Source organism: Hylobates moloch, unplaced genomic scaffold (assembly GCF_009828535.3).
Source record: "Hylobates moloch isolate HMO894 unplaced genomic scaffold, HMol_V3 SCAFFOLD_1, whole genome shotgun sequence".
NCBI classification, from domain to species: Eukaryota; Metazoa; Chordata; class Mammalia; order Primates; family Hylobatidae; genus Hylobates; species Hylobates moloch.
In genome coordinates this window covers 144,177,346-144,195,194 of record NW_026652276.1, presented here as the reverse complement: position 1 = coordinate 144,195,194, position 17,849 = coordinate 144,177,346, and the positions used below count along the sequence as shown (strand labels likewise).

The 17,849-nt window shown below is 40.2% G+C and overlaps 1 protein-coding gene across 4 annotated transcripts in view; it reads right to left on the bottom strand.

The window, feature by feature from the left end:
- The window catches only part of OSBPL3 (oxysterol binding protein like 3), a 189,109-nt gene that overhangs the window by 62,125 nt on the left and 109,135 nt on the right, over positions 1–17,849 (bottom strand). For 2 of the 4 annotated variants that reach the window (XM_032759091.2, XM_032759126.2), the window contains exons 6-11: positions 17,385–17,498; positions 12,758–12,925; positions 12,030–12,153; positions 10,191–10,294; positions 9,895–9,987; positions 8,315–8,471 (exon numbers count right to left, since the gene is read on the bottom strand). In XM_032759091.2, the coding sequence (XP_032614982.1) occupies positions 8,315–8,471; positions 9,895–9,987; positions 10,191–10,294; positions 12,030–12,153; positions 12,758–12,925; positions 17,385–17,498 (760 nt within the window). The remainder of the gene's footprint in view (positions 1–8,314; positions 8,472–9,894; positions 9,988–10,190; positions 10,295–12,029; positions 12,154–12,757; positions 12,926–17,384; positions 17,499–17,849) is intronic. The other 2 variants (XM_032759116.2, XM_032759130.2) reach the window with 1 other exon arrangement.

Here is a 17,849-nt window from a genome sequence, read left to right as displayed (position 1 = left end):
CCCTGTGTACTAAATTTCTTAAATGACTATTAAGGCCCACCCAGGACGTTAAAATAGTCATTCACAGCCACGTAATGATCCGCCACACACAGGGCAACGATCAGAGGTTGCTCATGAGAGACCACATTTATATTAATTGTTTAAGACACAGGATCCCAAAAGTCAGGAACACTCTGTGATAGGAGTGCTTTCTTACTTATTTCTAACATGAATCTAAGCTTACTAGAGACAAATAAACAGCTTTAAAAAATAAAAGATTCAAATGAGTGCATCACATCTATGGTTACCTGACAATAAAGCCACACAGAAAATCTTAGATGCTCAAAGATTACCAAAGCCACCCACCCCACAACACGACCAACTCTTCACATCTCCAGCTTCCCCGCCAAATGGTCTGTTGGCCCACGCTTGTCAGAGCACTTGCTATCTCCTAAAATGGTACATTCTGCTCTGGGACTTAGAAAGTCTTTCCTGCTGCTGAGACATTTGCCTCTGTCTCTTCACTGTCAAAGAGGAGGTATTTCCTCTTTCATTGGGTGTTCAAATATCAGAAGGCAACTGTGGCGTCTGTGTTTATTCATCTCTTTCCCAAACTGTCATTAGCCATTTCTCAGATACCCTTCATGGACTACGAGAGGCGGGCGCGGGTTGTTTTTGACTGTAAGAAGTCATAAGTTGCATCTACAGAATGGAACATCATAAGCGTCGTACAAGTGACTCTTGGTGGTCACCACCTTTCTGTTTCTAAGGCTTCCATGCTGTTCTTTTATTGAGTTAGTACAGTGAGACTATAATAGATGGAATGTTTGGATACTGAGAGTCAATACTCTCACTATCAATTTATCTCAATTTATCTGAGCTCTACTTCTTAACATGCTCCTTCTTTAGCAGTTTCTCAGCATCAGGAAAGAATAAGATCTTGGAGAAAGTAGTTATGAATGCCATGGGCACCGCTCTAGAAAGCAATGTGGTACAGGAGAAAGAAATTCTCTAATAAGGCCAGCCTGAAGTTAAATTCTACCTCTAACACTTAGTTGCAGCTGCCATTTATGTTTTGGACAATTATATTCAGTATTTGTCCAAAATATGTTTCTACATCTATACATGTAGATAATGGGCACATCTGAGGAGTGCTTTAAGCAATGAGAAAACCTACTATCACAGAGCACCTAACAAACAGTGAGACTCATTTTTCCCCCTTTTTAATTGGAAACCAAATTTTAGGTGAACTTTCTTTAAAATGTTAACATTCCTAATATATCTGGGACACTCTGATCTTCTGCAATCTGCAGCAGTTTCAAACCTCACAGGATGCCCATGATTTTAAAATTCTTTTTAACCCATATTCCATCCAAATTGATTTAGATACATTAGGTAACTTTACTAAATGGTCCTACTTATGAATCTAATTGCTCAGCACATTTATGCTGAATTCCAATTTATGAACAATAAATGTCTTGGCTTTTTGTTGAGTCATATATCTCTTTTAGCTTTTTAATCTATGAAAGAGGTATCACTGTAACACACTTGGCTTTTTATTCAATGCTTCCATAAGCTGAAAATGGTTCAGAAAATGACCACTCAGTACTTACTACTCAACACAGAGAAAGAATCCAGAAAGAAAAGAATAGGTAAATACAGTTTTTTGTTCTATTTAGCTTTCACATTTGTGAATGAGGATTTCCTTCACTTGTAGGAAAAGTGTCCCTAAAACATCATTTGCTTCCCTTCCAAGTCAAAGAACACAGATATCCGCTTCCATTCGGAACACCTGACCCTAGTCCTGTCTTGTTCCTTGCTTTGCCTTCCTAAATCTGCTCACCAAGTTTGGTCATTTCTGTTTCTGCTAACAGAACACTCTCTCAGAAAACCTTCTTGTAACAATAAGCAATAGTATGGACTCTTTCTATTCAGTGTAAAATAATCAAAGAAAATAACTACAGAATTTGAGAACCAAAAGAGTCAGGACAACGACTATACGACATTTAAAAGGCTATCAATGGCCAGAGAGGTTAATAAAGTCAAATTTCTACAGCTAGTTAGTAACAGAGGTGGCCTACTTAGCCAGTATAGAGGGAGCTCCAAAAAGGCTTATTATTTACAATGTTTCTTAAAGTATGTTTCTCAGAAACTTAAATTCCAGGATGTTAATAGCTGTTGGGAATAGGGGGAAAGATTCCCAAATAACATTGAAAGTCACTGAGTTAAACAAAGCCAACAGATTTTTTTGTTGTTGTTTTTTGCTGCAGGACTTCTCACGGCCTTTACTATTTACTGTTCTTATGTAAATCCAAAGGAGACCATAGTCAGCAGTGTTTTCCAAACATTTTTAATCATGAAGTTTTTGTTTCATTTTTAGAAGTACTTTATGGGTAAAGTGTTCCATAAAACATATTTTGGGAAATGTAAAAGCTAATATATGCAACAAAAATTACTTAAGACTTTTAGGTTTCAGTACATTTCATTCTCTGCTTATATGTGTGTGAACATCAGCCAACAACTGGTTCAACAATATATAAACAGAACCAAAGACAAAAACCACGATTATCTCAATAGATGCAGAAAAGGCCTTTGACAAAATTCAACAACCTTCATGCTAAAAACTCTCAATAAATTAGGTATTGATGGGACGTATCTCAAAATCATAAGACCTATCTATGACAAGCCCACAGCCAATATCATACCGAATGGGCAAAAACTGGAAGCACTCCCTTTGAAAACTGGCACAAGACAGGGATGCCCTCTCTCACCACTCCTATTCAACATAGTGCTGGAAGTTCTGGCCAGGGCAATCAGGCAGGAGAAGGAAATAAAGGGTATTCAATTAGGAAAAGAGGAAGTCAAATTGTCCCTGTTTGCAGATGACATGATTGTATATCTAGAAAACCCCATTGTCTCAGCCCAAAATCTCCTTAAGCTGATTAGCAACTTCAGCAGTCTCAGGATACAAAATCAATGTACAAAAATCACAAGCATTCTTGTACACCAATCACAGACAAACAGAGAGCCAAATCATGAGTGAACTCCCATTCACAATTGCTTCAAAGAGAATAAAATACCTAGGAATCCAACTTACAAGGGATGTGAAGGACCTCTTCAAGAAGAACTACAAACCACTGCTCAATGAAATAAAAGAGGATACAAACAAATGGAAGAACATTCCATGCTCATGGGTTGGAAGAATCAATATTGTCAAAATGGCCATACTGCCCAAGGTAATTTATAGATTCAATGCCATCCCCATCAAGCTACCAATGACTTTCTTCACAGAATTGGAAAAAACTACTTTAAAGTTCATATGGAACCAAAAAAGAGCCCGCATTGCCAAGTCAATCCTAAGCCAAAAGAACAAAGCTGGAGGCATCACGCTACCTGACTTCAAACTATACTACAAGGCTACAGTAACCAAAACAGCATGGTACTGGTATCACAACAGAGACATAGATCAAAGGAAGAGAACGGAGCCCTCAGAAATAATGCCACATATCTACAACTATCTGATCTTTGACAAACCTAACAAAAACAAGAAATGGGGAAAGGATTCCCTATTTAATAAATGGTGCTGGGAAAACTGGCTAGCCATATGTAGAAAGCTGAAACTGGATCCCTTCCTTACACCTTATACAAAAATTAATTCAAGATGGATTAAAGACTTCCATGTTAGACCTAAAACCATTAAAATCCTACAAGAAAACCTAGGCAATACCATTCAGGACATAGGCATGGGCAAGGACTTCATGTCTAAAACACCAAAAACAATGGAAACAAAAGCCAAAATTGACAAATGGGATCTAATTAAACTAAAGAGCTTCTGCACAGCAAAAGAAACTACCATCAGAGTGAACAGGCAACCTACAGAATGGGAGAAAATTTTTGCAACCTACTCATCTGACAAAGGGCTAATATCCAGAATCTACAATGAACTCAAACAAATTTACAAGAAAAAAACAAACAACCCCACCAAAAAGTGGGCGAAGGACATGAACAGACACTTCTCAAAAGAAGACATTTATGCAGCCAAAAAACATATGAAAAAATGCTCATCATCACTGGCCATCAGAGAAATGCAAATCAAAACCACAGTGAGATACCATCTCACACCAGTTAGAATGGCCATCATTCAAAAGTCAGGAAACAACAGGTGCTGGAGAGGATGTGGAGAAATAGAAACACTTTTACACTGTTGGTGGGACTGTAAACTAGTTCAACCATTGTGGAAGTCAGTGTGGCGATTCCTCAGGGATCTCGAACTAGAAATACCATTTGACCCAGCCATCCCATTACTGGGTATATACCCAAAGGACTATAAATCATGCTGCTATAAAGACACACGCACACATATGTTTATTGCGGCACTATTCACAATAGCAAAGACTTGGAACCAACCCAAATGTCCAACAATGATAGATTGGATTAAGAAAATGTGGCACATATACACCATGGAATACTACGCAGCCATAAAAAATGATGAGTTCATGTCCTTTGTAGGGACATGGATGAAGCTGGAAACCATCATTCTCAGTAAACTATCGCAAGGACAAAAAGCCAAACACCGCATGTTCTCACTCATAGGTGGGAACTGAACAATGAGAACTCATGGACACAGGAAGGGGAACATCACACTCCGGGGACTGTTTGGGGTGGGGGGAGGCGGGAGGGACAGCATTAGGAGATATACCTAATGCTAAATGACGAGTTAATAGGTGCAGCAAACCAACATGGCACATGGATACATATGTAACAAACCTGCACATTGTGCACATGTACCCTAAAACCTAAAGTATAATAATAATAATAATAAATATGCCATAAAAATCAAACTCAGTCTATAATATAGAATAAGGACTTTTAAAACTAGGATGGGTGTATTTTGGTTCCCTACCATTTGATCTACAAAACCAGGAGAATTCAGATGCATTTAACAAGTTGAAGGTCACAGAGACTATGTTACATCACTGGAATTCTTGCCTTTAGTTCAGCTGCTTTGGAATTGTAGTCAACAGAATAGTGATGCAGTCGAGAAAGTACAATAGATACTGTCAGTAACAAAACGAGGTTTACACAGGAAGAAAGGTCAAGATGCTTCGAGTTTGAATGTATGGAAGTGAGAAGGCATGCAAGGCCACAGGACTTAGTACAAACCTGAGAGCTGTCTTTATTCTCTGAGGCCCCCAAATTACAATCTGTGTAAGAGACTCCCTGAACCAGGAAAAGGAAGATCTTTCCATCTCTGCAAGTGTACTGTAAAACCACAGGAATGAAACAGCTTGTTAGGCTCCCTGTGGAATTTGTTGTCTGTAAGCCCACAGGGCTCAGGCGACTGTTGAATAAGGGCATTGGACCTTTCTCCAGGACAAACCTTGGTCCAGTCTAGGTATGTGGCAGCTCTACAGCCAGCAGGTTTTCACAAAGTGGGAAAGACAGAACTGCTGGCTGGGGCCCATTACAGACTTTCAACAAGGTGGAGGCCTCTGCAGGAGGACTGGATCAATGGATCCACTCAATATGGCAACCTTTGTCCTGCTGAGGAGGCAGCTTCTTCAATGTAGGTGAAACTCAGGACATTTCCTCTGTGTAGGGAGGCATTATCTTCTCATTTTTTAAAAGTTCGTATTATTAAAAAGTAACAACGTTTTATAGGAATTTCCTCCCACAAAACTTAAGATGCCCTAATTGCAACTGATTATTTTAATTCTTCAAATTCTTTGAAGATCCTTTAAGGGTGGGCCAGGTAACTCTTGCCATTTCACGGATGGACTGTACAATAGCACAACAAAACACTGATAACAGTCTAACCGTATTTAGGACAAGCGTTCCAGGTAGCAATCTGTATAAAGGATGAAATGGTTTCCTTATAACCCACCTCATATCCAACATGTTTTAAATATAGAGGGTAAGGGAAGAGAGAGCTGAAGGAATCAGTAATGTACGAAAGAAAAATATGAAGTAGGAAAGGAAGGCAATAGAGGGAATATCTTCTCTCTTCCCACGTTACACACTGCCCTCCCACTGAAAAATTTTAAATCCATTTTCTCTTTAAGAAATAATACATGAAAATTGAAAAAAAAGTTAAGCAGAAAGATAAATAAGCACTTATAACTCCAGCCTCCATCACTAAAATGTTGGTATATATCCTTCTAGACTTTTTAGTATACCTATATATGCCCAAAATAGGATCATACCTATATATTGTTTTGTAACCTTACATTTTTACTTTACATTTTATGCTGAGGACATCTTTCTATGTCTATAAAAAATAATGCTGGCCACTCCATCTGTAAGAGCAGAGAAATACCAGGTAAGGATTATGGACTCTGGGGTCAAACAGGTGAGAATTCAAGTCTCATGCTGGCTGCTTTGTAACCATGTGACCCTCAGGAAGCTGTTATTTTATCTAAGTCTCAAGTTTCTTATTTATGCAATAGAGATCACAATACCTACTTCACAGGCTGCAGCTAGAATTAAAATAATACATGTAAAGTAATTAGCAAATACCTGACATGACAGTTACGTGCTCGATGTTAAGTAGCTATCATTATTATTATTAGTGAGTATTCTATTAGATTACGTTTTTGAAAAAATTCAATCCCCTATTGTTTGGCATTTAGATTATTTCTATTTTTTTAACCTTTTATTTTGAAATCATTATTGACTTACAGGTAGTTGCAAAATAGTAAAGTCCCACATACCCTATACCCAGTTTCTCCCAGTAGTTACATCTTACACAACTATGGTACAATATAAAAATGTAAGAGTTGACATTAGTATAATCTACAGATTTTATTCAGATTTCACCAGATTTACATTCACTCATCTGTTTTTATGTGTGTGGGTATAAGTAAATGCAATTTTATCACATGTCCACATTCCTGTAACCAGCACCACAATCAGGATACAGAATTTTTCATCACTACAAGATCCCTTGTGCTACCCCTTTATAATCACACTCCCCTTTACTTCCTCCATCTCCATAATTATATCATTTCAAAACATTTATGTAAGTGGAACCCTACGGATATGGTTTGGCTGTGTCCCCACCCAAATCTTATCTTGAATTGTAGCTTCCATAATTCCCATGTGTTATGGGAGGGACTCAGTGAAAGATAATTGAATCATGGGGGTGGCTTCCCAAATACTGTTCTTGTGGTAGTAAATAAGCCTCACGAGATCTGATGGTTTTATAAGGGGTTTCCCTTTTCACTTAGCTTTAATTCTCTCTTGCCTGCCACCATGTAAGACATGCTTTTTGTCATCTGCCACGATTGTGAGGCCTCCCCAGCCACATGGAACTGTGAGTCCTTTAAACCTCTTTTTCTTTATAAATTACCCAGTTTTGGGTATGTCTTTATCAGCAGCATGAAAATGGAGTAATACACCTATACTATGTGATGTTTTGAGATTGGTTATTTTCTCTCAGCATAATGTCCCTGAGATCCATCCAAGTTGCTATGTATATCAATAGTTTGTTCCTTGGTATTGCTGAGTAGTATTCCACTGTATGGACGTACCACAGTTTGTTCAACCATTCATCTGTTGAAAACCACTTGAGTTTGTTTCCAGTCTTTGGCCAATACAAATAAACTTGCTCTGAACATGGGTAGAGATTTGTGTGTGGACATAAATTTTCATTTATCTGGAACAAATGCTCAGAAATGAGTGCTGGGTTGCATGGTAAATGCATGTTTAGTTTTATACAACACTGCCAAACTGTTTTCCAGAGTGGCTACACCATTTTACATAGCTACAAGCAGTGTATGATAGATTAAATTTATATGCATTTTCACTAGCATTTGATACTATATTTTCTTTTAACTTTGGCTCTTCTAATAGGTGTGTAGTGATATCTCATTACGGCTTTAATTTGCATTTTCCTAATGGCTAATGATGTTGAATACCTATTTCTAATTTTTGATGTGACAATGCAAAATGGATACTTTGGATAAATTCTAAGTTAATTCCTACAATGAATTCTTCAAAGTGGAATTGCCAGATAGGCAGATTTTAAAAACAGTGAGAAAATAATATCATATTGCCCTCCAGAAAATTACCAATTTATACTCCCATCAGCATCACATGAATTGCTCAGCTTTTAAAGTACTAACTCTCTCTCATTGTCTCCCCCACAAGCTTAAAAAGAAAGTTCTTGCCAATACATTCTCCACTACCAGGGAAATAAAATAAAAATTAGGTTTCCCTAAATCTTAATAGAGCAGCAAATGAACCAACTAAGATACTCTCTCTAAGGACATCTCACATTCAGACATGCACTTAACATTTTCATCAAACACATTAGGAAGAAAGAAAACTCATTTACCTTTATGGGCAATATGACACAGATCTTCTTGCATTTTAGAAAACTCTGATGAGGTTTCAGAGCCATCAGAATAATTTTTCTCTTCTCCAAAATCTAGTGTTGACAAATTAGGATTGGAGGAGTGTAGTCTTACTGGGCCAGAAAAAGGTTTGGGGACCTGAAGTAACACCAAAGGGAGATATTTCTTTTCAGATGCAGATTGCTTGGAATATTTACTTGATTCTAAGATTGAAACATAATAATACAAAACATTTCATAGGTAGGTCTTTTTTTTTTTGGGGGGGGGGGGACGGAGTCTTGCTCTGCCACGCAGGCTGGAGTGCAGTGGCACAATCTCTGTTCACTGCAAGCTCCACCTCCCGAGTTCACAGCATTCTCCTGCCTCAGCCTCCCAAGTAGCTGGGACTACAGGCGCCTGCCACCATGCCCAGCTAATTTTTTGTATTTTTAGTAGAGACGGGGTTTCACCATGTTAGCCAGGATGGTCTCGATCTCCTGACCTTGTGATCCATCCGCCTCGGCCTCCCAAAGTGCTGGGATTACAGGTGTGAGCCACCGTGCCCAGCCTAGGTAGGTCTTTCTACTGAGTGATAACTTATTTTAAAAAATGAGAACTCAAGACAACACTTTCCACAGAAACTTGCTTCTTGTGAGCTAAAAGTGGGTGAGAAATCACATATTCTTTTGGAATGATAGAAGCATTAAAGCTATAGGTTGAAAATGACAGCTAAAGCTGCCAGGCTTTCTCATTTATACTCAATTCCTTCCTCCTGGCAATAATCATCCATGTTTCCAGGCGGTTAGTAATGGATAGGTTTAAAATGCTTTTCTTTGTACCTAGGGCTTCTACAAAACAAATGACCTTCACTTGTACATGGAACATTCTTTACTTTCAGAGTGCTTATCTTCAGTCCATAAACTACTTTGAACCAAAGAGTGTACACGAGTGCATCAGGTGACCTAACCAAAAGCTGGAGATTTATGTTGATTCTAAAAATGTTGCAATTAATATGCAACAGGTAAGCTGCAGATCTTGGTCTGTGGCTTAGCTGTGCATTGAGAAAGCTCCTAGCATGACACAGTGAATCCTAGATGAGGGATTGGAAGTTTGGAGATAAGAGGCCAAGGAGAATCTACACCATGTCCTGTGCCCAGAGAATCAGGCCTGTGGGCTTAGAGGGATGACAGATCCATGGAGCATCAGCGGAAGACACAGGTCAGAGCACATAGCAACTGCAGCCACAAAACAAGGCACAAACACAAGCAGGGAAGAGCACAGGCAGGCTCAACAGTGAAGATGGGGAAACCAAAAGCCCTAGAAATGGCAGCAGTCCCTGTGACCTCACACCCTTTTTCCCTTAGAAAATATTCTCTCCCTTGCCCACGATCCATTATGTGCTTATCCTAGCACCCAGATAATCTAAGTGATTCAATTCATCTCGCTGCAGAGGACATTGGAAAGAACAACTACAGAATATTCACTCATCTATTCTCCTAGCTGAGTCAAGGCAGCTCCTGTCACATGGCATGCAGAGCAGGGCCAATGAAGAAACCAGTCTGTCAGGGGAAGCAATGGTTACCTGCAGCGTTCCTTTAGCATCTTTGCCAATAGCTCTGGACCGCCACCTCCTGTGCGATCTTTTTTCCTTTTTGGGACTTTCAAAAGATCCACCCTTTGTTTCAAAACAGGAAAGAGAGCACATACAGTAAAGTCCACCAAACCGACAAGGATAAATGCATAGCAAGGTGACCACCTCCATCCCCTTGACTTTGGCTGAAGCAACTGACCACAGCATCCCACTGTTAGTGAAAGGCTGGGAGGAGAAAGGAAAGCAGAAGAGGGCCAGAACGTCAACAGAAGAGGAGTCAGGCTCACCTGGATGGCGTTGATAGCTGGTGCCGAATATGTCCGATGCAGGACGTCCATGCTTTGCAGGAGCTGGCTCATTTCTACCAGGTAGGTATGACAGTGCGCCAGGTCTGTGGGGGAAAAGAGGACAGTGCTCACAATGCTCCACTAGCAAGAGGGATCACTGTGCTGTCCCCATGCCAGCTACTTTTCCTTATTTATCTGTAGTTGATTTTTTTTTTTCATCTGTAAGGGTCGGAAATTTTACTTCCTTTTTTACAGGAAAGGCTGTAGACTCTAGTGGTTAAGGGTATGAATCTTGAGAACCAGGCTGCCTCAGTTTGAATCCACTTAATGAACTGTAACTATTAAGAAAATTGCAAAACTGCATGCCTCAGCTTCCTCATCAGAAAGATGGGGATAATTATACATCTACACAACAAGAGAGTTGTGAGAATTAAATGAGTTGATATTGCACAGTTCTTAGAAGAGTGTTTGGCACAGAGTAAGAACTAAATAAATCAACTATCATCATCATCATCATCAATTTAAATCCTGTAATAATATGCTGACACTATCCACTTGTCAGGACCCAATGCACATTAATAAAACTAAAATGAAAGTTTTACTGGTCTCTAAGGAAAACTTTGTCAATCATGGACCTGCCTGAGGACCACAATGAGCCTCTGCAGATGGACCTGAGAGGACATAAGAAGACTCTCCAACCAGATCCCAGTCGCTAACTCAAAAGACAGTCCATATTTGCTGTTCGCTGAATGCTGATGGATGTTTCTGCTGAAGAATACAGGCCCAAATGCCTTAGGCTAGAGGCTCTCACACTTTGATATCATCAGAATCACCTGGAGAACCTTGTTAAACCACAGCTCATTGGGCTCCACCCCTAGTTTTTGATTCCATACATCTGGGTTGAGCCTGAAAATGTGCATTTCTGATAAGTTCCCGGGTGGACGCTGCTGCTCCAGAGACAAGGCTTCAGGGACTGCTTTGACAAGCTGTCACTCGGTAAAGCTCATGAGTGATATTTATTGGAGGGGCAAAGCCTACATGGTCCCAAGGGTGATACTACCTGTATTCAACAAGCGATAATGCAATTTTCAAGGTTGCCACCTCGTATCTTTCTCTAACAGTGGTTCTCAATCATGGCTACAGTTTTAAATCAATTGGAGAATCTTTTAAATTATATATGCCTAAATCCCACCCCCAGACAATTCAATCAGAGCACTCCCAATCCCGCTGTGGATCTTTTCGGTTTTTAGTTCCCTAAGTCAGTCTTAGCTAATTAAGGTTGAGAATGCTGAGCTTCCTTATGGCAGGCGCCTTATCAAAATCACTTGGGGAACTCTGGAAAATTAGTGATATCAGGGCCCTACCTCAGACCAATTTAAAGAGATTATTTCAGACAGAGGACTGGGAATGGGTATTACTGCATTTTAAAAGCCCTCCGGGTGATTCTAATGTGTAGTCAGGGTAGCGAACACCTACATCGTGAAGATCTCCATCTGATCACCCCCTCACCTCTAGCACAATGATTCTCAATCTTGGATGTGTGTCAGACTCTGCCCTTGGAGACTGACTTATAGGCCCATGTGGAAATCAGGCATCAGTATCAGGCATCAATACTGAAGGAACAGAAGAAGAAACCTGTCTGCATGTACAGCCAGGTGAAGATGCAAAGATCTGCAAGGAGAGTGTCTTTTGTTGATCATGGGTGCAACCTTTACAAGCAAAATATGGAAGGCAATGTGGACAACAAAAGGGAAAGACACAAATGCACCTGAAGTGTAAACATCAAACTTCTATCATCTAATAGCCACAACAGAAAGCAGACGTTTCAAGTCACTCTACCTTTGGAGCATTTTTCCATGTCCTCTGAAGACTGTAACCATAATGGAACTCGTGTCTCACCACCGCAAGAAAATGATACATTGCTTCCAGTTTGAAATAAATTCTGCTTTGATATACTGCTACGCTGTTCCACAGATGACAAAAGCACATTGTAAACGGAAACAGAGCCCATCGGGGACACGTTAAGATAAAGGATAACAGAGTGGGCTAGTCACTAAAGGACACCATCTGCCTATAATGAGGAAGAAGCTTCTAGCAAAGTACTAAGACCTCTGGCTATCACCCCGGCTTGGCCATACCATGCTATGATATGGCATGCCTTGAACGGTGGACCTTATTTTCTTCTTTTATCAAATATTAATAATACCAAAATAATATAAATGTTTGGAAATATTTTGCAATCCTGCACAGCTATATGCATACCTACTGTAGTTTACAACCAGAAAAGGAAACCAAACTCAAACCAGTCAGGACAAAGCTAGTTCATTCAGAGATGCTAAATTCTTCCTTATTCTTCACTGTCCGCCACCCCCCTCCCCACCAAAATAATAGATGCTCGTCTGGTCTTGCTTCTGACTCAGTGGGCAAACAGACTAATTAAATACCACCCAAGCCTACCCTGCTTGTCCCCGAAAACCTTTCCTTCTTCGGACTCAGCTCCCAAGATAGGACTCCATGAAACAAAGCCACCGCATTCTCAGATTCATTATTGGCAAAACACTCATTACCTTCCTACTTGAAATGGAGTCAAACACCCCAGATGAAGAGTCTGTGATGGTGGACCCTGAGAAAAAGTGGTTAACTTCATGTGGAAACATGGCAATTTCATTCTGACGATACATTCTGTGGTGGCGAAGTTTCGATACCCACTCATCAAAGACTTCTTCTGACTTGACCTATAATATATTCAATTGAGAAAAGGAAACGAGAATCATTCACTGGAAGGAACAATTACTCATCAAATTGAGGCCACTCCCAAAATCCTCTTTTTCAGTTGGCACATAATTTCAACAGCCAGGCGCAGTGGCTGATGCCTGTAATTCCAGCAATTTGGAAGGCCGCAGAGGGAGGACTACTTGAGCCCAGGAGTTCGAGACCACCCTGGGCAACCTGGTGAAACCCTGTCTCTACAAAAAATACCAAAAAAATTAGCCAGACATGGTGGCACACACCTGTGATCTGAGCTACTCGGGAGGCTGAGGTGGGAGGATCACTTGGGCCTGGGAGGTTGAGGCTGCAGTGAACCGAGATTGAGCCACTGCACTCCAGCCTGGGTGGCAGAGGGAGACTGTGTCTCAAAAAAAATACATAAATAAGAAATAAAAGAAAAGGAATGGAGAAATAGCCTCTCACTGACTGTTTACATTGATGTGGTCTATGGGAACAAGTTTGAGAAAGAAATGCAGAGTAAAAATGATCTTTATAAAGTATGTATTTTGGCTTTCTATGAGTAAGTCCAACTGTTATTTATTTATTTATTTGAGACGGAGTCTTGCCTTGTCACCCAGGCTGCAGTGCAATGGCCCGATCTTGGCTCACTGCAACCTCCATCTCCCAGGTTCAAGTGATCTCTTGCCTCAACCTCCCGAGTAGCTGGGATTACAGGTGTGCGCCATCATGCCCAGCTAATTTTTTGTATCTTTAGTAGAGACAGGGTTTCACCATGTCGGCCAGGCTGGTCTCGAACTTCTGACCTGGTGATCTGCCCACCTCAGCCTCCGAAAGTGCTGGGATTACAGGCGTGAGCCACCACACCTGGCCTGTTATGCTATTTTTAAGAAAACAGAACAGTGCCAATTATATTAAGCAACAAATACATTGAAATTTATATTTATCTGCCTCTTAAAGCATTTCCAAGTTCTCTAACCCCAGCTTCTCTATCCCTACTGAAAATATTAGTGCCATTTTTCTTTTTAAACTCTTTTATAATTCAGACTTTTCAGATCAATCTTTTCTGAACTGGAATGAATTAGTAAATTCTTCCTAAAATATTTAAACTTGTTCATCTCTCCAACAAAGAATACATTGCTGAGGAGTATATGTGATATGGTTTGGCTGTGTCCCATGTCCCACCCAAATCTCATCTTGAATTCCCACGTTTTGTGGGAGGGACCTGGTCAGTGAGAGGTAACTGGATCATGGGGGCAAGTCTTTCCCATGGTGTTCTTGTGGTGGTGAGTGGGTCTCACAAGATCTGGTGGTGTTATAAAGTGGGGTTTCCCTGCACAAACTCTTTCTCTTTGCCTGCCACCATCCACGGAAGATGTGACTTGCTCCTATTTGCCTTCTGCCATGATTGTGAGACCTCCCCAGACATGTGGAACTGTAAGTCTATTAAACCTCTTTCTTTTGTAAATTGCCCAGTCTCGGGTATGTCTTTATCAGCAGTGAAAACGAACTAATACAGTATGTTAATGAATGTGAAAGTTATTTAAAAGAACATTTCTCTCACTCTCAGAAATAAAGCACTATACAGCAATAGTATTATTTTTCCAACTTTTATTACTATCACACTCACAAACCTTTAGCCATCTCTCCATAAATGAACAATTATCAATTTCTAATTTCCATGAAGAATGCTGTAACTAGTTTTTATTTGAAGATATTTCAAATGTTTATAAAAAATATGTGATATATATAAAAAGACTATAACAAGCACCTATATACCACAGATATTTCTTAAAAGTCAATTTTGGCTGGGCACGGTGGCTCATGCCTGTAATCCCAGCACTTTGGGAGGCTAAGGAGGGTGGATCATGAGGTCAGGAGATCGAGACTGTCCTGGCCAACATGGTGAAACCCTGTCTCTACTAAAAATACAAAAATTAGCCAGGTGTGGTGGTGTGCGCCTGTAGTCTCAGCTACTTAGGAGTCTGAGGCAAGAGAATCGCTTGAACCCGGGAGGGGGAGGTTGCAATAAGCCAAGATCACACCACTGTACTCCAGCCTGGGTGATGGAGCAAGACTCCGTCTCAAAAAAAAAAAAAGAAAAAAAAAAGGTCTGTGTGTGTGTGACAGTGTATCGATATTTTCAAGTTAAAAAAATGATAGATAAATGATAGATACCCACATATTAGGACACCGAGATTTATGAAGCTGTAATTTAAGATAATCCAAAAGGATGCACAGTAGGTTAACTTCCAAGATGAAAAGTTCAGGTCAATCTGTGAAAATCTTTACTAATGCCAGAGATGAGAGCTAGGATATGCAAATAAATGCCAGCAATATCATTCACTGAGGAACTGTTAGGTTGGCTCTGGTGTTGATTATTAGAAGTACCTGTAAGACTGGAAGCACCTGCAGGTGCTTTTTAATGTGTCATTTACAGGAAGAAGCAATACAAACAGATTCACACCTATTTGTCTCCCCTAAATTGTGTTCTTGAAATGTATTTCATTTCCCAGATGTGGTTAAGAGGAATTTTACAGGAATCTTGTGTTATCCTTTGCTCTGATCTCTTCTCAGAGGCCCTTATAAATCAGTGCCCAAGCACTCATCTGGACTCACTTTTCTATGAGTTAAACAAGGTAGAAGAATAAGAGCAATTTATTAAATAACTGTCCAGGGTCCTGTTCCAGTCTCTCAAGTAGTTCTAGGGCTGTGGGTGAACAGCCTCTTAATCTCTCTGCTACCCAGGATCCCTTATCTATAAAATAAATGGGACCAAACAGCCCACAATTAAAAACTGCCTGACTGAGTCTATTAACTAGAACCCCCAGATAACTACACTTACCTACACTAAGAGTCATAGCTGATGTTCAAAAGAATGAACAAGAAACCAAACAGAACTTAAAGCAAATCACACAGAGAAATATTAAACTGCATTTATCACAATATTAGCATTCAATATATTTTAAGGTATTCTAATTCTTTAAAAATTATGAATTAATAATTACTTTTATTTTGTTAACCAGAATAGTGGGTAAATAAGAACCTATTAATTCCTGACCATGTCAAAATACAGAACTAAGATTCATTGGAATTACCTGAAGAAATAACCTAAACTATTCTAGTGGAGACTGATCAATGAAACAGAAAAAAGGATAATATTCTTTCTTAAATTTCTTTTTTATCTTGAGATAGGCTTTTCCCTCTCATACTTCACACCAGTCATTTGCAGCCAGGGGTGATTTTTATCCTCTAGGGAACACCTGGCAATGTCTGGAGACATTTTTGTTGTCATAACTGCAGAAGGATGCTACTGGCATCTAGAGAGAGGGCAGGGGGCAGGGACACTGCTCAACATCCTGCTGTACAAAGTCGGCCTCCCACACCAAAACATCCAGCTCACAATATCAATGGTGCTGAGGCTGAGAAACCCTGCTTTACACAATTAGCTACACCCAGAGATACAGTTAGGCTAGGCAATAGTGAAGATTTGACTGTCTTGCCCATTCAACCAACCACAGGTATGTGACTCGCGAGGCTCAATCACCACACACATGCCATAGAGAGGACAGGGACACGTTAAGACAAGGAGCTCATGATCTCATGCTTTCATTTGCCTAATCCTCAGGCCCCATTCCCAATATCTCAAGTAATTTGCCCAAGTAAGAAAACAGTATTTTCTCAATTAATTTCTAACATTCGGGTACCATCCAACAAGCACATACAATAACTAAACTTCCTGAGTTTACACTGGGCCAGGCACCATACCAAGTTTTCCACACGCAACCCGACAAGATGAGTGTTACAATAATTTTCATTTTGTTTTAGGTGAAAAAACTGAGACTTTCAGAGATTAATTTGCCAAAGTTCAATGGCTAGTGAGTAGCCACATCAAGATTTGAACCAGATCTAGATCTCATGTTTCATGCTTTGACTATCTCTACCACCTGCAGGAGAGACAGCACAAGAGGGTAAGCAGCTTTGAAGTACTATTTGGGAACCCACACTTCAGGGGAAAAATTCCTGACATGTCACTACAATATGAGAATTTTAGTGGGATTCCTATAAAATTAGCCAAAGTGATAAAACAGGGCTCCATGGCCTAAATGTTATATATATTTCAGGAACACGTTTTAATCTATGGTAAATGGTTCTTCACTAAAGATGTTACTGCCTGGGTGGAGATGGTTTGGAAACAAAATTTTTCATTGTTGACTGTTGTCACAATCACTGGGGGCAGGTTGGTATCTAGGGGATGAAGCGACCAGGAGGCTAAACCTTCAAGCAGTGTTGACAGTCCTGCACAATGACATCCCATTCAAATACCAACACTGTCCATGAGAAACACTTTGGTAATGAAGGTCTTCTACATGTTGGCTGAATACCCAAAAGGCATTACCAATAGTATAATAACTGACGATCCTTCCCCAACATAAGTGAACTCTGCACAGTGGGAAGCAGCCGCACCTTCAGATGGTAGATGTGCTCCTCGGTGTCAAGGTCTATGCATTTTGATGACTTCTTTACAGACATCACTGAGAGCCCGACATCAATGCAGCCATGCAGCTTCTCTCTCTCTATCTGCAGAGGCACCAAGAGGGTCACTTGGGAACCATGGTGTTAAAAGCAGTAGTCACATCCCTGACACACTCTTCCACATCCACTGATAGTAAAATCACAAACACTGCGACTCATCAAGCACTTAGCGTGAGCCAGTGCTGAGTTACGTGCTGGACATGCCCTGTCTTCCTGAATCTCTGAGGTAGGAAGTACTCTCCCCATTTTACAGATGAAGAAACTGGAGTACAAAGGGGTTAAGTAACAAGCAGTTTACACAGCCAAGACGTGAGGAAACAAAAGAGTAAACACTGTGGGTTGACTCCCATGGCAGTGAATTCACCTGTCAACTGCACTGCCTCCCACTGAATGAGT